Source organism: Herpailurus yagouaroundi, unplaced genomic scaffold (genome assembly GCF_014898765.1).
Source record: "Herpailurus yagouaroundi ecotype Mexico unplaced genomic scaffold, PumYag 189, whole genome shotgun sequence".
In the NCBI taxonomy this organism is placed as follows: Eukaryota; Metazoa; Chordata; class Mammalia; order Carnivora; family Felidae; genus Herpailurus; species Herpailurus yagouaroundi.
This window is the reverse complement of record NW_024412420.1, coordinates 18124026-18147642: the sequence shown is the minus strand read 5'-3', so window position 1 is coordinate 18147642 and position 23617 is coordinate 18124026. Positions and strand designations below refer to the sequence as shown.

Below are 23617 nucleotides of genomic sequence, written 5' to 3'. Positions count from 1 at the left end.
AACAGGCAATGGAGGTCCAGGTAGGTGATTGAAGAGTTTGGGTCAAATAAACCAGGTGTTAAATAGTGACTCTACTATCTTGATGTCAGGCCCACTGAGGGAATTTTGCCTCCTGCTCTTTTGGATGCCTCAGACCTTCTCATTGTCCCAGGGTGGGGACTGATCGGGTTAATGAAACTGGTCAGCTTGGCTTCAGGCAGGCATCACCTGTTTCATCCTAATCAGATTCATACAAAGCTGTCCCCTTACAAATGCTAGGGGTTTGGAAGGCTTTCACATCCATGCTGTGTTAGGTGAGTAGGAAGGACGGGGTATTTACCCCATTTTATAGACGAGGAAACGGACACTCAGAGAGCAGCCATGACTTCCAAAGTCTCAGCACTAATTGGTGATTCAGTCACTAGTGATTGGAATCGGGCTTCCTGATTTCAGTGCAGGGCTCTCTCTCTCTCTGACCTCCACAACCTCCAGTATTGAGGAGCAGCATGAGGCTGGCCCACCAGAAGCCAAGCAGCTGGCGATTATGAAGGATGGAGACGGTGCTGCCCAGCGGTGCCCTAAGGAGCCGAGCCTCGTATTCAACCACCAGTCAGTCCATGCTATTCCTGACGCTGTCAAAGTCAAAAGGGTGGAATTGCCATTCTCTGTCTCCACCGGCTTTTCCGTATCAAGGCTGTTCTCGAAGTTCATTCTTGGGATGGTCGCGGAGTGAGAAGAGACCCTGGACAGTGGCTAAAAAGTCCCTCTTGGATCGGTAGATGCCATCGTGGCCCACAGAAAAAGGTTTGAAAACGTGCTTGATATCTGGTTGTTGCACGTGGTGATGAACCCAGTCCCAGGGACGGCAGCGTAGGCCGCGGTTCCCCGGTACCCCAGCTCCACACAGGTTTCTCCCCGTCTGGTGCGGCCATAGTCGGAGACGCTGCCTCAAAACCAGCAGGGGAAGTGCGCAAGCGCACAGTTGACACTTCAGCGCTGTACTTTGTTACTTAGGAAACAGCCAATCAACGATCCGGACGGTGACCAATGGGAAGCGCGGATGAGCAGACCCGGCTAATTTGAACGCGCGGCGCGGGGCGAAGGTTGGAGCGGGTGGCGAGCGTGTGGGGTGAGCTCTCCGGTGGTCCGGGGCTCACGGCTGCGGCGGACCCGACTGTGAGCGGAGACACCAGCGACGGGGAACCGAGGAAGGGTAAGCTCTGGCCCACGGCGGAGTCGGCCCCGCGGGCTCCAGCGCTCAGGCGGACCCAGCCGCTCAGGGCGGAAGCAGCTTTTGCGCCAGACCCAAAGGTGCAGCGTGGAGACCCAGCAGGTTCTGGGTGGCTCCCTCCGAACGGGACGGGGCGCGGTGGGGGAACAGGGTGCTTCCTTCCACAACTGCGTGGAGATCGGGATCCCTCTGCTCATTTGTACAGGACCTGGACGGGGTCGACACAGCAGCACGGGGCCCGGCCCTCTGCGCATCCGCTCTGTGAAAGGTCCTTCTGCTCACTAAATCTGGAGACCTGGGACCCTTGCACGTCTGTGTGGAGTAGCTAAGACCCTCTCCGCACATCTATACGGAAGAACTGATTGCAGAGCTGTGCCAGCGGCCGTAAATTAGTTACTGGGGCAGTCAGTAAATATTTGATTGAGTAAAGGAAGGAATAAAATATCTGTATGACAGAAAACCATGCCTTCTGCCACTGCTCCTAGGATGCCTCTCCTCTTAGCTTTGGCACTTTTGACCCCTTAAGATAGAACAGGACAACAGAATACATGTGTAGAAAAAAAATTTTAAGGAGTTAGCAGAAATTAATGAAATAGAATTTTACTATGTAATAGAGAAGATTAACTTAACCAAAGCTGTATCTTGCAAAGACTAGTAAAAAGGCCAAACCTCTGTCAATATTGATTAAGATATAAGGAAAAGAAATAGAAAAATGATGTTGGGGGGGCGACTGGCTGGCTCAGTCAGAAGAGCATGCGACTCTTGATCTCTGGGTGGTGAGTTCGAGCCCCACGTTGGGTGTAGAGATTACTTACATAAATAAAACTTAAAAAATAAAGAAAAATGATCTTAGGAATGAAAACAGGAGCATAACTTCAGTTACTGAGACATTAAAGAGAGAGACTTCAATGGAACACCCTTTTAACAATGCTTTTGGACGATTTTCTAGGAAAAAAAAAACTTAGCAAAACTGACTCAAGAAGTTATGGGAAAATTTTTTTTAATGTTTTATTTTTAATTTTTGAGAGAGAGTGAGAGAGAGACAATGCAAGTAGGGGAAGGGCGCGCGCGCACACACACACACACACACACACACACACACACACAGAATCTGAAGCAGGCTCCAGGCTCCAAGCTGTCAGCATAGAGCCCTATTTGGGGCTCAAACTCATGGCCTGCAAGGTGATGACCTGAGCCGAAGTCAGACGCTTAACTGACTGAGCCACACAGGCACTCCTTTAAAAAAATTTTTTTAATGTTTTGTTTTTATTTTTCAAGAAATTATGGAAATTTTTAACACACTTAGGTCCATTGAGGAATTGAATTAGTTTCAAATCCACCCATTAAGAAAAAAGAAAAACCCATCAAATTCCACCAGAAATTTATGAGCAATTAGAAGAAAAATTCTAATCTACAAACTCCCCTTAAAAAAAGAGAAAACATTTCCAGTCTATTTTGTGATATCAGAATTGAGACAAAATTACCAATCTTTTTTGTAAATGTAGTTGTTAAAATCTCAAAGAAAATATTAGCCATCAAAAGTCAGAAATGTATATTTAAAAAATACATCATGGGGCGCCTGGGTGGCTCAGTCGGTTAAACGTCCGACTTCGACTCATGTCACGATCTCGCGGTCTGTGAGTTCGAGCCCCGCGTCGGGCTCTGGGCTGATGGGTCGAGCCTGGAGCCTGTTTCAGATTCTGTGTCTCCCTCTCTCTCTGACCCTCCCCCGTTCATGCTCTGTCTCTCTCTGTCTCAAAAATAAAAAACGTTAAAAAAAATTTTTTTTTTTAAACCAAAATAAAACAGCTCCTTCCTCTGATTGACTACCGATAGAAAGAACCAGTGGTCTTTAGATGTTGCCCTGTGGGTACCAAAGTAAGGGGAGATGGGAATTGCAAAAGCCCAGCTATGGAACAGACTAGTCTAGGATGAAACAAAATGCCTCCGGTGACAGTCAGAACAAGGTCAAATTCTGGCCTTGCCACTTACCATTGATGTGACTAGTTCCTTCCGGAGTCTCAGTTTCCCTTGTAGAGTGGGATTATAACAATTGTATCAACAGCCACAGAATGAGATTGTTGTGACAGTTAATGACACCATTTGAAAAGCGGTTAGCATAGTGCCTGATACATAGTTATGTGCTCAATAAATGTTAGCTATAATAGTAGTTATTCTTAAACTTTTGGATTCAGACCCTACTCTTCTCTGGCTCTTATCCATCCACTGCATGCCGGACCTGGTGCCTACGTATCTGGACCTGATGCACAGACTGTATCAGAAGAGGGTCCTGCTCTCTTGAAGCTTGAGGACAAGAAACACACGTGTGATGAGCCCCCTGGGTGGCTCAGTTGGTTAAGCATCTGACTCTTGATCTCAGCTCAGGTCATGATCTCCGGTTTGTGAAATCGAGCCCCACGTCAGGCTCCTGCTTGGGATGCTCCCTTTCCACCCCTCTCCCACTAATGCATGTGCGCTCTTTCACTCTCTCAAAATAAATAAGTTTTAAAGAAAGAAAGAAAGAGGGGCGCCTGGGTGGCACAGTCGGTTAAGCGTCCGACTTCAGCCAGGTCACGATCTCGCGGTCCGGGAGTTCGAGCCCCGCGTCAGGCTCTGGGCTGATGGCTCAGAGCCTGGAGCCTGCTTCCGATTCTGTGTCTCCCTCTCTCTCTGCCCCTCCCCCGTTCATGCTCTGTCTCTCTCTGTCCCAAAAATAAATAAATAAACGTTGAAAAAAAAAAAAGAAAGAGAAAGAAAGAGACATGTGAGAGATGTAAGAGAGTGATGAGGGGGATTACAGCAACCCCTATGAAAATAGAATGTCCAAGGACTAGGCACCTTCTCTGTCTTCCCAGCTCCCGATGTCTGCAGCCAGATCCCCTCAAGTCCTCAGAAATTCTCCAGGGGCTTCTAAGGAGTTTGTTCTTTTTTGGCCTGTCCCTATGAGGGTGGGCGAGGAGCCTACCCTGAAAACAACTGAATCTTGGCTTCCCAGCCCCAGCTCGGCCGTGAACTAGCCTCTGGGTTTTAATGAGCTGCCCTGGGTTAGAAACAGGACGTGACTGTGGCTGGCTCAGAACCCTGAAGATCTTATTAAAGAATCATCTCCCTTGTACTTTGGGCTGAAATGCTCTTTCCAACCGAGGATCAAAGCAAACTTGACAAACGTTCTCTCATTAATCTCCCCATCCCCCTGGGGTGGGAGCAGATCAGTAGCTGTTCTCTCTGGCTCTCGAAGGGGGAAGCTGATGCGACGTTGACGACATTGATGTGGTATGGCCGGAAAGACCTCCCCACCAGTCAGATGCAGAGCGGAGACCAGGACCCAGACGTCCTAGCTGCAGCCATGCCAAGTGTCACCATACCCCCTAGCCTGTGCCCCCAGCATAGTCTCAGGAAGAAGGAAAACATCTCATTAGGCAAACAGTCTGCCTCACTGGCCCTCAGGAGGCAGAGAGGAGAGAACTGTAAAGGTTATGTGCACTCCGTTGCCAGTGCCCTTTTTAATTTCCTGCTTAGAATGTTAGGCTGCTTTGTGGCTCCTCCTCAGCTAAAACCCTCCTGGTGGGGGGCTGGGACTGCCATTAAGGCAGCCAGTGTAGACCTAGATGGTAGGGCCAGGTACCCTCTGCCTTTTCTTCCCTGGGTATAAGAGTAGGGCTCCCTGGGGGCAGGAATGCAAGGATGGGAGACAGGAACCCTCTCCGAGTGTTGAAAATTAGGTACAGTCCATATATCTGAAAGTGCTTGCAGAATGCATAATGCTGGTTACATAAAAGGGATTATAATTATTATATAAACATATGGGACAATTACAACAATGTGATCATGAGAGCATAATATATAATATCATTATAAGGCAGTGTAGTCAGACTGCCTGGGCTGGAACCAAGCTCCATCACGTACTAGCCTTGGGATCTTGGGCAAGTTGCTTAACCCTCTCTGTCTCAATTTTCTCACTGAAAAATGAGTATAATAATAGTATCTATCTTGTGGGATTGCAATGGAGATGAAAGGAGATGGTATCCATAAGGTGCTTCAAACAGCCCCTGCATAGTGAGCATTTAGCTGTTATGTTTATTATGGCAGTCTGATTGCTGGGACAGGAAAAGAACTATACAGTGTAACCAGATTATTACTGGTTGATATCGTTCCCTTGTTTTGTGTGGGGAAGAAATTCCGAAGTGTGGGGATAGGGACTGAGAGTTTCAAACCAGCTCAGTTCTGCTCCATTTCCAAAGGAAAAACTGAGTAATTTACTGGAGTATTAGGGAGAAATCTCACTTTTCTTTCCTGTCAGTAGGACCTAGTCTTTCCTGGGAAAGCATTCATCTATTCATATCCCCCAGAAATAGCCCCTGTTCCTAAACCCTGTTAATATATCCCTAGAGGTAGGCTGAACTTTTCCAGGATATCCGTGACTCCTGCATTCCAGAAATTCCATCTCTACCCTTGGTAGGCTGGCTTGAAGGAGAATGAAAAAAGCAGAGAGAGATGTGAGGTGAAATCAAGAGGGAATAGACAAATAAATGTTTGGAATTATTACCAGGTCAACATCAGGAAATCTGTCTATGCCATCCCCTGTATTAACAGATTAAAGAATGGGGCACCTGGCTGGCTCAGTCGGTGGAGCATGAGACTCTTGATCTGGGGGTTGTGAGTTCAAGCCCCATGTTGGGTGTAGAGCTACCAAAAAAAAAAAAAAAAAAAAAAAAAAAAAAAGGAGAAACACTGTTATCATCCAGGCTGCGCAAAAAAAAAGCATTTGATAAAATGTAATGTCCATTCCTAATGGACAGTGGAGGGTAGGGAACTAAATATAGTAGAGCTAAAAATAGAAAGTAACTTTCATTTTTTGCAAACTATATCATCATTTAATTGAAAAACCTAAGAGAATCAATGACAGTCTATTAGAGAAATCAGTAATGTGGCCAGATACAAGATCTGCATCCAGAAAGGAGTTGCTTTCCCATATTCTGGGAGAAAAAAATAGAGAATGCAATTTTATTTATTTTTTATTTTGATATATTTATTTTTAAAGATGTCATTTATTTATTTATTTATTTATATATGTGTGTGTGTGTATATATATATATATATATATATATATATTTTTTTTTTTTTAAGTAGGCTCCACACCCAGCATGAAGCTCAAACTAACAACCCTGATATCAAGAGTTTCATGCTCTACCGACTGAGTCAGCCAGGCGCCCCAAAGATTTTATTTTTAAATAATCTCTACAACCCTGAGATCAAGAGTTGGATACTTCACCAACTGAGCCAGCCAATCGCCCCTGAAAATGCAATTTTAATTTTTTTTTTTAACGTTTATTTATTTTTGAGACAGAGAGAGACACAGCATGAACGGGACAGGGTCAGAGACAGAAAGGGAGACACAGAATCTGAAACAGGCTCCAGGCTCCGAGCTGTGGGCACAGAGCCTGATGCGGGGCTCGAATCCACGAACCGTGAGATCATGACCTGAGCCGAAGTCAGACGCTTAACTGACTGAGCCACCCAGGCGCCCCTGAAAATGCAATTTTAAAAAGGGCTTAGGGGTGCCTGGGTGGCTTAGTTTGGTAAAGCTTCCAACTTCAACTTTGGCTCAGGTCATGATCTCACAGTTTGTTAGTTCGAGTCCCGCCTTGGGCTCTGTCCTGACAGCTCAGAGCCTGGAGCCTGCTTCATATTCTGTGTCTCCCTTTCTTTCTCTGCCCCTCCCCTGTTCATGTTCTGTCTCTCTTTCAATAAATAAATAAACATTAACAAAATTAAAAAATAAAAATGAATAAATAAAAAGGGCCTAATAAAGACTATATAATAACCAATAATAAGCCAATCAAGAAATAGACAAAACTCATGTAAGGAAAGCTGAAATTTTACTGAGGATTATAAAGTTGTGAACAATGAAAAGAGAGAAATATGTTCCTAGATGGGAAGACTTGATGTTATAAAGATGTCAATTGTCTTCATGTTAATTTATGAATTTTTTTAAATGTTTGTTTATTTTTGAGAAAGAAAAAGACAGTGCAGATGGGGGAGGGGTAGAAAGAGAGGGAGACCCAGAATCCAAAGCAGGCTCCAGGCTCTGAGCTGTCAGCACAGAGCCTGACGCGGGGCTCGAATCCACGAACCGTGAGATCATGACCTGAGCCAAAGTCGGATGCTCAACTGACTGAGCCACACAGGCACCCCTAATTTATAAATTCAAAATAGTCCCAATTAAAATCTTAGCAGGTGTTTTCATAAAACTCTGTAAGCTGATTCCAAAATCATCTGCAAGACAAGATGCCTGAGAATAGCCAAGAAAAGAACAAAGGTGATGTGTGTAATGGAACCACTGCAATTACAAGTTACTGCAGGAGGAACCTATCAGTAGAGGAGAATAGAGAGCCCAGAAATAAATGCATGTTCATATGAGAATATAGTTATGTTAAATGTGGCATTTCAAATTGGTAGAGAAAGAATGCACTATTGAATAAATGGTCTTGGTATAATTGCTTACCATTTGGAAAGAAAAGATATTTAGAGGGGCTCCTGGGTGGTTCAGTCAGTCTGATTCTTGATGTTGGTTCTGGTTATGATCTCACGATTTGTAAGATCAAGCCCCATGTTGGGCTCTTCACTGACAGTGTGGGGCCTCCTTGGGATTCTCTCTCTCCCTCTCTCTCTCTCTGCCCCTCTCCTGCTCATGCACACGCACATGCATGCTCTTTTTCTCTCAAAATAGACGAACATTGAAAGAAAGAAAGAAAAGATATTTAGAAACCTCATTCACAAAAAAATTAATTCTGTCTGGATAAAGAGCTAAATGTAAGAGAAAGTATGAGACAGAAATATAAGAAAATTACCTCGGGGAAGGAATATCTTCTTAAATATGACATAAAACCATAAAAAAAAAGAAGGTTGACACATTTAGCCATTTAAAAATGGAAAACCTCAGGGGCGCCTAGGTGACTCAATTGGTTCAGTGTCCAACCCTTGATTTCAGCTTAGGTCATGATCTCGTGGTGGTGAGATCAAGCCCTGCATTGGGCTCCATGCTGGGCATGGAGCCTGCTTAAGATTCTCTTTTTCCCTCTCTCTCTGCCCTTTCTCCACTCATTCTCTCTCTCTCTCTCTCTCTCAAAAATAAATAAATAACTTAATTAATTAATTAATTAATTTTAAAAAATGGAAAACTTCTGGGGCGCCTGGGTGGCTCAGTCCATTAAGCATCTGACTTCGGCGCAGGTCATGATCTCATGGTTCCTGAGTTCAAGCCCCTCATCTAGTGAGCATGAGACCTGTTTCTGGTGAGCATGAACCCTGCTTCAGTGAGCCCCACTTCTCTCTCTCTCTCTCTCTCTCTCTCTCTCTCTCTCTCTCTCTCTCTTCCTTCCTCCCTCCCTCTCTGCCCCTCTTGGGATTCTCTCTCTCCCTTTCTCTCTACCCCTCCTCGCTCACTTGCGCCCTCTCTCTCAAAAAAAAAAAAAAAGGAAAACTTCAGTGTGGCCAGGGTAGGATTTTTTTTTTTTTTTTACCAATGATGCATGGTTGGTTTGATACCAAGAATAATATCAAAAAATTTACCACATCAACAAAATAAAGGAGAAAAAAAACCACATAAACATATCAGGAGATGCTGAAAGATCATTAGGTAAAATTCTAAACATTCCTGATAACAACTTGAAGTTAAAAAGAGTGAAGGAGGGGCGCCTGGGTGGCGCAGTCGGTTAAGCGTCCGACTTCAGCCAGGTCACGATCTCGCGGTCCGTGAGTTCGAGCCCCGCGTCAGGCTCTGGGCTGATGGCTCAGAGCCTGGAGACTGTTTCCGATTCTGTGTCTCCCTCTCTCTCTGCCCCTCCCCCATTCATGCTCTGTCTCTCTCTGTCTCAAAAATAAATAAACATTTAAAAAAAAATTAAAAAAAATAATGATGATAATGGGCATCCTTGTCTTGCTCTTGATCTTAAAGGAACTAACATTTTAGTGATTCACTATTTAGAAATTAGTTTTGGACAAATAATTATCATAATAGGAATTTCCTTCACTCTTTTTTTTTTTTAATTTTTTTTCAACGTTTATTTATTTTTGGGACAGAGAGAGACAGAGCATGAATGGGGGAGGGGCAGAGAGAGAGGGAGACACAGAATCGGAAGCAGGCTCCAGGCTCTGAGCCATCAGCCCAGAACCTGACGCGGGGCTCAAACTCACGAACCTTGAAATCGTGACCTGAGCTGAAGTCGGACGCCCAACCGACTGAGCCACCCAGGCGCCCCCATTATCATCATTATTATTCAACATTGTTTTGTAAGTTCTAGGGAATGCAATAGATAAGAAATAAAATATTTGGCATAACCATGGAGAAGAAAAGGTAAAAAAAAATTTTTTTTCGATCTATAACTATGTACTCAGAAAATTCAGTAAGTTCTAATAAAAACAATTGGAATTAGTAAGAGTTTAAGGGGAGTGGGTAGAAGGCAAATGTATAATTAACAATTGTGTTTCTTCCACTAGCAATTACCACCTGGAAACGGAGATGCAGGAAAGTTCTCCTTTCATAAGAGCAATTAAAGTACTTGGGAATTGTATTACAAAGACAATTACAGGGGGCGCCTGGGTGGCGCAGTCGGTTAAGCGTCCGACTTCAGCCAGGTCACGATCTCGCGGTCCGTGAGTTCGAGCCCCGCGTCAGGCTCTGGGCTGATGGCTCAGAGCCTGGAGCCTGTTTCCGATTCTGTGTCTCCCTCTCTCTCTGCCCCTCCCCCATTCATGCTCTGTCTCTCTCTGTCCCAAAAATAAATAAATGTTGAAAAAAAAAATTAAAAAAAAACAAAGACAATTACAGAACCTATCTGAAGAGATGAAAACCTATAAAATCGTAACTGAGGGACATAAGAAATATCTGAATAAATAGAAAGGCAATAGCCATGTGCTTGCATGGAAAGTTTTAATATAAAATAAATGTGTAAACAATACTATTCCAATTTGTAATCCCAATAGGGTTTGGGGGGTTGTGTTCTGGTTGGGGGTGGAATTGATGACATTTTCCCAAAGTCAAGTAGAACAATAATGCATGGACAATAGTTAAGAGATTTCTGAAGGGGCACCTGGATGGTGTAGTTGGTTAAGCAGCCGACTTTGGCTCAGGTCATGATCTCAGGGTCTGTGAGTTTGAGCTCCACATCGGGCTCTGTACTGGCAGCTCAGAGCCTGGAGCCTGCTTTGGATTCTGTGTCTCCCTCTCTCTCTGCCCCTCCCCTGCATTCTCTCTCTCTCTCAAAAATAAATGTTAAAAAAATTAAAGACATTTATGAAAAAGAAAGACTAATGGGGGCAGGAGGGGCGGTTGGAAGGGGAGGTGGTTCTTGCCTTACTAGATAAAAAGCATACCGTAAAGGAATGAGATGGAAACTGTGGCACTGGCACAGGTGTAGACAGATTTGTGGAACATAGTAGCCCAGTCGTGGGCCTCTGAAAGCACTAAAGTCATTTGGATAGGTGGCATTTCAAGTGAGAAAGAGATATTTACTGATGGGTGCTGGCAATTCTTATTCTCTTGAGGTATCAGATGAAGATCAGTTGTTGGGGAGGGAGCGAGAGAAAGCCTTTGACCGGCAACAAGGCTGAGGGGGCGCCTCGTCAGGCCTAAGGTCAGATTGGTCCTCATCTCCATTGTGTGCCTGCCCAGGTGTTGCCATGGTGATGGCGGTGGAGGACAGCAAGGTGCGAGTGGTGGTGCGGGTCCGGCCTCCCACCCCACGGGAGTTGGAGAGTCAGCGGCGGCCTGTCGTTCAGGTGGTGGATGAGCGGGTGCTGGTGTTTGACCCTGAGGAGCCCGATGGGGGCTTCCTTGGCCTGAAATGGGGCAGTACCCATGATGGCCCCAAGAAGAAGGGCAAAGACCTGACATTTGTCTTTGACCGGGTCTTTGGTGAGACGGCCACCCAACAGGACGTGTTCCAGCACACCACCCACAGCATTCTGGACAGCTTCCTCCAGGGCTACAACTGCTCAGGTGAGAATCTGGGCAGCGAGGAGGAAAAGCCCTGGTTGGTAGTGCCCTTGCCTTCCTGCTTCCTTCTAAGGGTTTCATCTGCCCTCTGACATGTGCCCACCTTCCCCTCCGCTGGGCACTTGCTGAGGAGGGTTCTGGCCCTTTCATTTCCTGTGGGTCCTCCATTCATTGTCCTTTGTGAAACACTCTACTGGGCTCTAGAAGCAGATCAGACAGACATGTTCCTTGTCCCCTTCATGCTTGCGTTCTAGAGGGGAGAAGACATTCATCACAAATCACCCCCACAAATGCATGATCACGAATGGAGGTTAGTAATGTGAGGGAAGGAACAGCAGGCCTGCAGCAGAGGAAGCTGCCTGAACTGGGGAAGGGAGAAGCTCTCACTCAGAGCAGAGACCCCTTTGCCCTGGAAGCCCCAAGCCCACAGGGGAGCTGGGCCATAGGCATAGAGAACTCAAAAGCCGCAGTGTGAACTCGGTGGGATGCGCGTGGGCAGTGGCAGTGGAGCTGTGCACAGGGAGGCGGAGGGAGGGGCTAGGGGAGAAGGGGAGGGCGGGCCTGGGTGGAAATGCGCAAGGGGACCCCTAGGGAAGGCGGATCTGGCTCTGCCACCACCCTACCCCCACTCTGTCCCCCACAGTGTTTGCCTATGGGGCCACCGGGGCTGGGAAGACGCACACCATGCTGGGAAGAGAGGGAGACCCCGGCATCATGTACCTGACCACCATGGAACTGTACAGGCGGCTTGAGGCCCACCAGGAGGAGAAGCGATTCGAGGTGCTCATCAGCTACCAGGAGGTAGGGCTGTTCCTTCACAGGCCCTGGGCAGCCTCACCCCTCGTTCTCACAACCCCTAAAGGTGGGGGGAAGGGAGAGAGAGTGGGGAGAGAGGGTGGTAGGTAGTGGGCCGATGGGGGCTCGCTGAGAGCCCAGAGAGCATAGACGCAGCTCTGAGAGAGACTGCACTGGAATTAAACCTGTCCGTCCTGCTCTCGCCATTTAACACTATCCTGCAAAGTGCCACTCCTGGCATGGTGTTCTGGCATGCTGCCCCTGCCCTGTACCTCAGGCCTCTCTCTTGCTTCCTTTCTCCACAGGTGTACAATGAGCAGATCCACGACCTCCTGGAGCCCAAGGGGTCCCTGGCCATCCGTGAGGACCCTGACAAGGGCGTGGTGGTGCAAGGACTTTCCTTCCACCAGGTGTGGGGTTGGGCTCGGGCGGCAGGAAGAGCCCCAGGGTTCTCTCACCAGGCAGTTTGGGGATCCCCTGGATCGTGGGGTGGTGGTGGGAGCCAGGGGGTGACATTGGTTCTGAAGAGCGGCTCTCCCTTTTGGGGGAGAAGCCCGTTTGGGGAGACCACAGCCCCCTTCCTGGGCATCTCCTCCGTAGCCAACCTCAGCTGAGCAGCTGCTGGACATGCTGACCAGGGGGAACCGCAACCGCACGCAGCACCCAACTGACGCCAATGCTACCTCCTCCCGCTCCCATGCCATCTTCCAGGTGAGAGGGGTCAGGGGTTGGAGCCTGAAGCTGGGGCTCCTGATACCCAGCACCCCCTCACCCCTACCATCTGCCCCCAGATCTTCGTGAAGCAGCAGGACCGGGTTCCAGGTCTGACTCAGGCCCTTCAAGTGGCCAAAATGAGCCTGATTGACCTGGCTGGTTCGGAGCGGGCGTCTAGCACCCACGCGAAGGGGGAGCGGCTGCGGGAGGGTGCCAACATCAACCGTTCTCTGCTGGCCCTCATCAACGTCCTCAACGCCCTGGCCGACGCAAAGGTAAAACCGCACAGACCCAGGGCCTAAAGCCAAAGTTCCTTCCCTCCAGCCCTGGGTCTCAGCCTGGATCCGTCCAGTCCGGCTACCTCACCCCATGCCCCCTTCTGTCTCCCCAGGGCCGTAAGTCTCACGTGCCCTACCGGGACAGCAAACTGACCCGTCTGCTCAAGGACTCCATCGGGGGCAACTGTCGCACAGTGATGATCGCTACCGTCAGCCCCTCCAGTCTGGCCTACGAGGACACATACAACACCCTCAAGTATGCTGACCGGGCCAAAGAGATCAAGCTCTCGGTGTGTGGCAGCCAGAAATGGCCAATCTGTTGTGGGGGGTGCAGGAGGAGGAAGGGGTGGGACCCACACAGCTCTCTCCGCTACCTGAGTATTCCCCCAAGGCAGAGGGAAGAAGTCCCTGAGGCTCAGTCTTTAGGGCGAGTCTGCTATAGAAGCCATGTAGTACCCATCCTTGGGAAGACTCCAGTTGCAGGAGAGGCAGGACAGTCTCCAGACTTGAAAAAAAATAATAAGGGATGCCTGGGTGGCTCAGTTGGTTAAACGTCTGACTCTGGGTTTCAGCTCAGGTCATGATCTCACAGTTCATGAGTTCGAGTCCCGCATCTGGCTCTGTGCTGACAGCTCAGAACCTGGAGCCTGCTTCAGATTCTGTGTCTCCCTCTCTCTCTGCCCCTCCTCCACTTGCGCTCTGTCTCTCTCCATTTCAAAAATAAAAAACATTTCAAAAATTAAAAAAAAAAAAAAAAGGGAGACAACGGAAGGGGGTGGCCAAGTGCTGGCCAATGATCTTTTTCAGACTTGTTTTTAGCAGCAGGACAATATTTTCAGCCAAACAACATAAACAGTAACATGTAACACAGATAAAAGCAGAGTTGTCCCTGCCTCCTCTGAGGAGCCCTGATGCTCCTGGAGCTGTTGCTGGGAAGCCCCTGGCCTGGTGAGAGTGTATTGGTCAGGGAGTCAGGAGTCTTGGGTTCAAAAGCATCCTTCTGCCTCTTGCTGTGGTCCCAGGCAAATCGCTGCCCTTCCCTGATCTGTTTCCCCAGTCGGGAGGGTGATTCTTGAGAATGTGAGTAAAGCACCTAGCATAGTGCCTGGTCATCGGAGGTGGTGGCTAAAAGCTGCTTTGAATGAACACGTGAAATCTCTCTTGTACCTTGCCCCCCTCTCTGCCCCTCATCTTAGCTGAAGAGTAATGTGATCAGCCTGGACTGTCACATCAGCCAATATGCCACCATCTGCCAGCAGCTGCAGGCTGAGGTGAGGAGCCCTCCTGGGGAGTTTGGCCGGGAAGCAGGGCGCCAGAGATGAGCAGTGGGGCGCCGCCAGGGCTCCGTGCCCACCCCTCAGCTCCTGTGCTCACCTGGGGCTCTGAGAGGCTGGGTTGCTCTGATTGCAGGTGGCTGCCCTGAGGGAGAAGCTCCAAATGTACGAGGCGGGAGCCCAGGCGCTACCGCAGGACCTCCCGAAATCCCCCAGATCCGGCCCTCCCCAGCAAGCGTGAGTCCTGCCACCGTGCTTACCCTCTTTAGCTCAGCAGGGAAAACCCCCCTTCCCCAGCTTCTGTGCTGCCACCTGGGGTTGAGGGTTCCCAGCCAGTGCCCAGGACACTGATTGCCACCTCCAGTGCTCTCTCATTTGACACAGCGTATTCTAGACAGCCCTAATAGCACCTCTCAGTAAAATAAGAATAGAAGAAATGATCTGTGTCAGATGAGTTAGTGACACCCCCCAGCCTGTATAAGGAGCATATACTATTTAAAAGAAGGTAAAATTAACAGACAAGCATCCTTGTTTCCTAAGCCAGGAAATCACCAACTCCCTCTCTCACCCTCTGCTACTGCCCACTTGTTACCCAGGCATCCATCCCTTATGGTTCTCTGCCACCTGGTGCTACAGAGACCCCACCCCTCCCTGCTTTCCCCACCTGACCCTGTTTCCCGCCTCTCAAGTCCCCTCCTTTCCCCCTTATCCTTCCCAGCTGCCCCTCACCGTCCCGTCTTCCCAGCCAGCCCTGCACCCCAGAGCTCCACCCAGGGTCTGCAGTCCTTCCAGAGGAGAGCCTGGGGCCAGAGGCCCCGGTGGGGAGGGTCATGGAAGGGAACTCTCCAGACCGGGAACCGCCCCCAGAGGACAAGGAAGACAACCCAGCCGAGGAGGTAGGACCTGGAGCTAGTGGAGGGTTGAAAGCAATGTCCCTCCTCAGCTCACAGAGTCTCTTCAGTTCTGGGCTCTCCACCTGGATGTCTTACGTGTTAGTCATTAAGGGGCTTTCAGATCCTGTGCAGGAAGGGGCGTCCCTGTCAGAGCCTATGTCTGGAAGTGACAAGCATGCATGTTACCAGAAGGGGAGCAGGGAGAGAGGAGGAGTCTGGGACGGAGAAAGGATCAACTGGGACCCAGTCCGCCCAAGATCCCCTCTTTCATCCCCCCCTTGGAGGAGGGAAGGATTTTAAGATCTGCTTATGTGGGGGAGGGTGGCCATCCTGGCCCCTCTACCACTGTGACTCCTCTCCTCCTCAGGTTCCAATCCAGGTACCAGAGCAGACCCTCAGACACCCACTGCCAAGGTCCCCGGGCCTGACCCTGCAGCCCAAGCCAGACACGGGCTGCCTCTCACCACAGAACTTGGGCAGGGACTGTTCTAAGCAGTAGGTGTCTTCTCGTTCTTCTCCGGGGTCCAGGGTGGCAGGCGATGGGTTCCGACCTTCGGGGGTGGGGGGTGGGGGGGAGCCGGTGTTCGGCACGTCGCCAATGCTCTGGTTCTGCTCTAGTTGAGAGTCGAGTCTTTTTCCCTCAATGTTGTCCCTGATCTGCTTTCAACGACTTAAGATTATCACCTACTCTGTGTACTTACCCGTCATCTCTATTCTTCCACATAACTGGCGAGCAAAACACCAAATTCCATCCAGAATTTGGCTGGCAAGCACCAAGTTAGGGCAGGGCTGCCTGGCTAGTGCTGTGCTTCCCAGTCTGGGGTCTGAGCTGCCCGTCTGTCCTCTGCAAGGAGGAACCAAGCAGCCAAGAGAAGTTGGGTGGCGGGCTGAGAAATGGACAGCCGTCCCGAGTCAGGCGTTTATCAAGTGTCTTCATCAACGGATTGTGGCTATTTCTTCTCAGAAGTAAATACAGACCACCACCCAGAGCCAAAGAGAAATGGATTCTGGACCCTTGTTTCTGTGCTTAGTAGAGAGGTGCTGCTAGTATGTTTTTCCTTGGCCCCTAGACCATAAATCCCCTGCCACTTAGCTTTGCTGCTGCCAACCCCACTCCTGCCTCCCCAGCACGCTTCACGCTAGGCAGTATATTTAAAGCTTCCGGACAGAAGGGCCTGTTTAATTTTATTTCTTGTTGGGGAGTGTCTGTTCCCTACTCAGCAAAAATGCTGCAGCCTGAATAATCAGCGGCTCATTATCTATCTCCTGCTGCTGACTCCCCGGGGCCCTGGAGTGGCCAGGATGCGCTGGCAGGATGTCCCCTTGGCCCCCAGGGCTCCCACTGATGAGTCAGGGTCCCTTCCCTGTTCTGGTGTCCCCCGCTGTGAAGAGGGAGAACGCCAGGGCTCTCCTTTCTGCTTTGCCTCTGGTTTTGTGGTCCCCGACAAGGTGCTTCACTCTTAGCTATGATTTGGGGAACATAGGCTTTATTCTCCCTTCTTCTTAGGGCTAATAACAGACACTAATAAAATGTGACAGAAGACCCCATGTATCAGGGGCTGCAGAACATGCTAGATCCTCTCCATACTTGGAAACACCCTAACAACCAGATAATGGGAAATCATTTCTCTTTGGCTTTAGACTTTAGAATCTTGGACCACCAGGGCACTGAGTGGATCTTAGATTTTCCAGTTCAGTGGTTTTTCAGGATTTTTTTTAGCTACAAAGTCCTTTCTTCAAATGAAATCTTATGCCGAAGTTTAATATGTAGAACAGATAAAGCAGAGCTCCATTTTAAATGTCCTCCGATGGGTTTCGTGAAACCTAATTTGGAAACCCATGGTGTAGACCAGCTCCCCACTTGCCAGATGGGGTACCAGGGCCACACAGCCAGAGGGACAGGGTGAGACCAGGGTCACCTGACATCCAAGCCCATGCATTTCTCCCTAGACACTCACTTTTCTCAGGCAGATGTAGAATGAGTTTCTGCTGTGTCCTTTTTAATTTATATCCGGACTTCTTTCAAAAAGGCCTGGTGGCTGCTTTATAAAATGAATTTGGATTCCCCAAGCAGACACTGAAGGCAGAGGAGGGGGCTCAGGGATGGCCAGGCAGGTAGAGCTACCTGAGGATAAATTATTGGCCAGGAGTAATCCCCACCGAGATAACTGTGTCCATTCTTTCATCAGAGGCGTGCCTCACAGGAAGGAAATTTGCTTTATTAGAATCTAAATGTACAATATCAATAATCGCATTACCCTCATAATTCCCTTTAAATAGCCCCTCAGTGCATGTGAAGTGTGCATTGATCCACACCAGCTCTTTCAGGATCCCCACCATGAAGTGGACTAAATGCGTTTTCGAGGGTCTTCTCAGAACCGAGACGAACACAGCATATCTAATCTCATCTCCTCTTGTCCTGACAAGCTAGAGGTTTTTATTTTACCGGTCACAGTTAACTTTACAGTGCTTAGTCCTCTTTAAATACTTTATATACCAAATAATTCATTTCATCTTCCCAACCACCCTAAGAGGTGGGTGTATTTGTTATCCCTGTTTTAAGGATGTGGACACTGAGGTTAAGTAGTGCCTCCAAGATCACACAGCAGCAAGTGTGGAAGCCTGGATCTGAGCTGGCAGGCTGACCTGAGCCTAGCTCTCACTGCTGCTACCTTACATTGCCCTTGGGTGGATGAACTTACTCAAGGTCAAGTGCTAGTAAGCGGCAGAGCTGAGAGGAAACTCAGACCTTCTGGTCCAAGGCCATTTAGTGCCCTTTCCCTACCTCCCAGGTCATTGTCTTTGTCAGGGTGCATATTTAGGGGTGAAGCCTCCCTCCTGCCTTGCTTGTGACCATCTCCACCAGCCTTGGTCTCCAGCAAGGGGGTAGCGGGGCAAGAGCCACAGCTGGGAGGGCGGGGAGGCCGGCGCGCCAGTGTGGGGGGCAAAGCAGGAGGGAGCCAGGGGACCCGCCCTCGTGTGCCCCTCACCGCTGGAGCAGTGGGGCCAGGTCTGAGGAGGGGCGGGATCCCCTCCCCTCCCTTCCAGGTTGGCCCTGAAGGTGCTGTGCCTGGCACAGCGACAGTACTCCCTGCTCCAAGCAGCCAACCTGCTGACCCCCGACATGATCACAGAGTTCGAGACCCTACAGCAGCTGGTACAAGAGGAAAAAGCTGAGCCCAGAGCCGAGGCCTCAGGCACACCCGGCCCGGCCAGGGGGGCACCTCTGGAGCTGCGTTTAGAGTCAGGTGAGTCTTGCCCCTGCTCTGCCTCTATCAATGCTCTCTCCAAGACCCAGCTCGTGCTGAGGGGCGGCTGGGTCCTCAGCTGCTGGGTCATTCAGCGGTGGACAGGAGTCCCAGCAGACCTGTGGAGTTAGAGGCTCCTGTGTCTCCCCCAATTCTACAAATTCTCCTTCCTTCTGGATGGTCCCTGATCTCCCCGTAACACCTGCCTTCTCTGTGTTCAGAGTCTCCAGGATACTCTGGCCCCGTGACCCGGACCATGGCAAGGCGACTGAGTGGCCTCATGCACACTCTGGGGGTCCTACCAGGGCCTGACCGCACCCCAGCCCAGGTAGCCCGGCGGCCCACAGAGAAGAAGAGGAGGAGGAGACCGAGCCCCTCAGAGCCAGACAGCCCCCCAGCCCCGAAGCTGGGGACCAAACGCCAGCGCCAGTCCTTCCTGCCCTGCCTGAGGAGGGGGTCCCTGCCTGAGGCTCAGCCTTCACTCGGGCCCACCACCCCCAGAGGGGGAAAGGCCTCCTCCTCCTGCCACTCCCCTCGCATCTGCCCAGCCACAGTCATCAAAAGCCGGGTGCCCCTGGGCCCTTCTGCCGTGCAGAACTGCTCTACTCCTCTGGCCCTGCCCCCTCGAGACCTCAACGCCACCTTTGACCTCTCAGAGGAGCCCCCCTCAAAACTGGGTTTCCTTGAATGCACTGGCTGGGAGAATGTTCCCCAGGAGCCGAGCACGCTGGATCAGCCCTTCATCCCCAGGTGGGTCTCCCTTCCAGCCTCCCTCCCATCCTTCCAGGCCAGGGATGGGGAGTCGGCGAGGGAACAGAGGTGCTGCAAAGAGTAGAAGCCAGCCTGACTCTCAGAGCCGGACATTTGCTGTCTTTCCCCCTTTGGTCTGAGCAGTGTCGCTCCCCAGGCCCGGGACTGCTGCTCCTTCCTGGCTTGTCTGTCCATACTTCAAAGCCGCCGGCTCTGTGCTGGTTTGTGGCATGCCCACAAGGAGCTAATGGGACCCCCTCTCAGGGACGGCCAGCAGGGAGCAGGAATAAGGAGGGGCCTAGCCCTCTCTGTCCCTCTGCATCACTGGTACTCTCTGGCTCAATCTCAGTCCCAAGTCCCGCTGATAAATATGTGCTCCTGCCATTTCCACCCCGGATTCCACCCTCCAGCCCAGCATTGGGAACTGGGAAGGGGATCCTCAGAAAAATTTTACTCAGCCATTTTTCAGTGAGACGATGAAGCTCTCACCTTCACCTTCCACCCACAGGAAAGGGGAAGGATGATCAGCTCGGGACAGTCCAAAGCCAAGAACAAATGGCAGACTGACCTTGTACTTGTGAGGCCAAGGGCGGTGGGCTGCCCACACCCCCTGCCCGTCCTACAGCCTGCACCACCTCTCGGTAACAGACTCACAGCCAGGCAGGTGGAAGGGTCAAATTGTTTGAACTCCAGTTCCCTGCACGTGCCAGAAACTGACATCTGGATATTCTCCCAGAACAGGCCTGTCACTCAGCTGTCAGCCCAGGCCGAGTAAGGCAGGGAGAGGAATCCACCTCTAAGTAGGAAGAAACCTCAGAGGTCATCTTATCCAACCTCCCCACCCGCCGAGCTGGGGGCTGGAGGGAGGAGGCGCTGGCACCTTTTCCTGTTTCCCTCCTGACCTGCCTTCCTTTACCTCCCTCCCTCCCTCAGTGGACCTGTACCCCTGTTCACCATGAAAGGCCCCAAACCAACATCTTCTTTCCCTGGGAGCTCAGCCCGCAAGAAGAGGCACATTGCGAGGTGAGGCTGGGGGAGTACGTGGGGAGAGACAGAGCTTTCTCCGGGGCAGCGGATGCTGAGCCAGCTACGGGGCTCCACTGTGTCTCTGGACCCCTTGGAGCCAGTAGCAGGGGTCCTGTGAGCAGGGCCAGCATCGGATTCTCTTACTGAATGAGGTTCCCTTGACCCTTGCTAGTACAGGATTGTACCAGAAGGGAAGGGTATCTCCCTTCTTTAGTGAAAGGCTATAGGCTCCTCTCCATGAGGGAGACGGTCAGTGTTCACTGGTTAATCTGGGGACCAGATCACCCACCCCTCACCTCTACTTCCCTGCTATACCTCACGAAGCTCTCCTTCCCACTGCCTCTTCCTGCCTTCAGATCTGGCCTTAGAAGCTCGAGCTGGTGCTTGGCCTCCCCCTGCTCTCAAGGTTTAGTGTCTAGCTCTACGCCTCCACCCCTACCCTGTAGTCCCAAGGTGTGGCTGTGATCTTCCTAACTTCCTTCCTTCCTTCCCTCCCTCCCTCAGTTCCTCAGTCTCCCGCTCCCTGGGAGTGGCCTGTGGCCGCAGCCGCATCGCCCGCCTCCCCAGCAGCACCTTGAAGAGGCCAGCTGGGCCCCTCACAATCCCAGGTGACTGGCACTGGGGACAGGGATGGTCTGGGCCACAATGGGAGATGCAAACAGGAAGCAGGAGGGGACAGGAGGGCCAAGACCCAGGTGAAAGGAAGGCCTGGGGTATTTCCCAGCGTTTTAGGGACCCTGATGAGAGAAGTGGGAGAAGAGTGGGGGTGGGGAGCCGTGGGACAGAACCTGACTTTCTCCCTCCCTGCCTGTCCCCATCCAACTGGCCTGCAGAGCCCCCCTCCAGTCCCCGCTGCCCTGGCAACCAGAGGAGTCAGCAGGAACTGATGGGGATTGGAGGAGCCCTGTCATCTGGGAGCTCTATCACCAAGGTGTCCTGACCCACCAGCTCCTCGTGGTCCCTGGAACCGCCTGTGCCAGGAGCCCTGACCTGCCTTCCTCACCTCGGAGCAATTAAGGGCAACACCCTCTTCCTTTATTAACACTCCTCACCAGCCATTCATTTTGCTACCTGCCCTCTTTATCAATCTCTTGTTATACTCAGTTTCTCAGCCTGTATATATTCATCTTGAGTGTCAACATGTTGCTATTTTAAAGGTGCAACCACCTTACCTCCCCTAGTTCATAACACTCTCCACGCGAGCAGGTGGCCTTGGGGGACTTTGCTCCTCCCCTCCCATCTAACAGAGGGCTCTGTGCAGTCATGGCCGCTGTGCAATGAAGAAGGGGCGAGGCTGGGATGGGATGGGATTTTTTGCGGTAGGGGCTCCCAGCCTGACTCTCCCTGGTGTGTGAGAGAGGGAGGCACCGTCAGCCTCATCCCTGCAGCCCAGAGCAGGAGCCCCAGCCCCGGGCTGCTATCCTAGTGATGATGTGGATGATAGTGGTGTTTGGATTTCCAAATGAAGATAGCTTTATCATTTCTTACTCTACTGCAAACAGGATGCACACTCAGTGTAAAAAGAAGCGTACAGAAGAAAGGGAAATTCAGCCTTAATGCTACCACCTAGATGTAAAAGCTGTTAATACTCGAGTTTATATCCTCTGATCCTTTATTTCTGCATATATACATATATATGTACATGTAGATATAGATATATTTTTTTATTATAATGATTAATAAACCATCTCCATCCTTGGTGTGTGTTTCTTTCCATATGCCTGCACGGGATAGCAACCTTCCCCAGAAGATTCTGAGTATAGAAAGCGTTCCCCACTGCCTCCTTCGGCAGCCTGAGGTCTGGGCCTAAGGGTGAGCTCTGCTGCTTACTCCGTGGCCCCATCCCCCACCAAGGGCCTCTGCTCCTGAGTGGGTGAAGAAAGCATCCCACGTACAGGCCTGCACCATCCTTCTGTGGCCTTGGGCAGAGGTTGCTAAGAGTCCTGCTGTCAGGGAGCATGTTTAGCGGCCCCAGGTCTCAGGTGAGGCTCAAGGCTCAAGGCTAAACCCCGACCGCTTGAACCCAGTACAGTCTTCCTTCAGCTCCAAAAGTCCCACTCTCAACCCTATTCGTGGCTTTCCTTTCCACTCATTTGGGTTGTGATGGTTCAACACAGGTTCACCTCTGTCTCTCCAGGAAGATGTGGCTGGCTGAATGAATTAATAGTGTAAATAAAATTATAGGAGTCTGTGTTTAACTTGCTTCTCAAAACAAACATGTTAAAGGTATTTAGCACATTTTGAGTGGCGTGTAAATAATGCTGCTAATTTCCAATGAGTCCTCGCCGTTCTGGGGGAGCAACCTCCCCCTCTACCTGGTGAGCCCTGCCCCACTCAGTTTGGACTCCTATTTGGAGGAATGGAGACAAGAACACAGAAGAGGCGCCCTGGGTCCTGCCCAGCTGCAGGCATCTCACAAAACTTTGCGACCTTATGAGGTATAATGAGGAAAGAGACTCAAGAAGGTTAACAAAACGTGCCCAGGGTTAGACAGCAAGTGGCAGGGCCAGGATTCGGACCAGGGTCTGGTTCTTCGCATAACACCAAGCTGTTTGCCTTTAGAAGTGAACAGGCATTTCTTTCTGCGTGCCTGGGGTTCCCGCCTCTCCAATTAGTCTTAATGAGTTTTTTCCCCCCATGCTCCATGATCCCCACAGAAGCAGTCACAGCTCCACATCTGTAGCCCCCAGCGGCCTGGCGTGGTGCCTTGACCTTAGGAGACCTGGCTGAGTGCTGTTGGATTCAAATGGAATAACTTGCACATTTCCTGGGGCCCTCACATATATTATCTCATTTGATGGTCACCATCACCCTTGCAAGCACCGGGGCAGCAGGCACCGGACAAGGCGGCTGGTAACGAGGGCCAGAAGAGCAAGCCTCACACAACAGGGTCCATCGCACGAGGCAGAATTTGCCTAGGCTGGGGGCAGCCCGCAAGTGGAAGAGGTCACGCTTGACAAGGATGTTCTGCAACCGGCCATTCGCTCAGCAAACATTTGTGGCTCCATGGTGCAAGATATGCTCTCGGGTGACCCATTAAATGTACAAAGACTCTGCCAATGGAGTTAAGCACGTGTGGCTCCTGCCCTCAATCACAGGAGGTCGGGCTGGGAGTGCTCGCTGCACGGTGTCCCGCTGGCCAGGAGGCAGCCTGGCTGGTCCCAGCTTTGCAGGGAGCTGGCCGGGGCTGAGGGGGCAGCGAGCTGACAGCCAGCTCCCAGCTGACCTCCGTGGGCAGCGATGAGGTTCTGAGATTGGATTGTTCTTACATAAAGAGAGTCATCCTGGAGACACGGCAATCAATGGCCCCCCCCCCCCATCCACTGCAGGCCCAGCCTGATCTAAGGCCCCTCTTCCTGCTTCACCTGGCCTCTCTCACCTTGGGGTTCTGGGCAGAGCCCCTCACTCCACTTCTGGGAGTTTAGAATACTC

General features: G+C 50.6%; 1 protein-coding gene across 4 annotated transcripts; it reads left to right on the top strand.

The window, feature by feature from the left end:
* The first annotated feature begins 1064 nt into the window (after nucleotides 1-1064).
* On the top strand, nucleotides 1065-21883 carry KIF18B (kinesin family member 18B). Of its 4 annotated transcripts, none has more exons than XR_005797596.1 (17): nucleotides 1074-1192; nucleotides 8444-8505; nucleotides 10884-11210; nucleotides 11851-12008; nucleotides 12308-12412; nucleotides 12603-12713; nucleotides 12794-12991; nucleotides 13108-13284; nucleotides 14191-14265; nucleotides 14405-14505; nucleotides 14987-15164; nucleotides 15529-15656; nucleotides 18210-18409; nucleotides 18631-19159; nucleotides 19668-19800; nucleotides 19901-20182; nucleotides 20690-20723. XR_005797596.1 is itself a non-coding variant. In XM_040497826.1 (17 exons), exons 2-17 carry the CDS (start codon nucleotides 8490-8492, stop codon nucleotides 21123-21125), a joined length of 2604 nt encoding a protein of 867 aa, XP_040353760.1. In that variant the 5' UTR covers nucleotides 1075-1192; nucleotides 8444-8489; the 3' UTR covers nucleotides 21126-21883. The 4 variants fall into 4 exon arrangements, 2 of the variants coding, with proteins under 2 accessions (XP_040353761.1, XP_040353760.1); XR_005797595.1 differs by having other exon boundaries at nucleotides 19896-20182; XM_040497826.1 differs by lacking the exon at nucleotides 19668-19800 and adding an exon at nucleotides 21019-21883 and having other exon boundaries at nucleotides 1075-1192; nucleotides 20093-20182; nucleotides 20690-20793.
* The last annotated feature ends 1734 nt before the right edge of the window (nucleotides 21884-23617 follow it).

Excerpts from the sequence above, each read along its gene's own strand:
- KIF18B (XM_040497826.1), top strand. Across the intron at positions 15,657-18,209 it reads GGCAGGGACTGTTCTAAGCA|GTTGGCCCTGAAGGTGCTGT; the intron begins GTAGGTGTCTTC and ends CCTCCCTTCCAG. Across the intron at positions 20,794-21,018 it reads TGGGCCCCTCACAATCCCAG|AGCCCCCCTCCAGTCCCCGC; the intron begins GTGACTGGCACT and ends ACTGGCCTGCAG.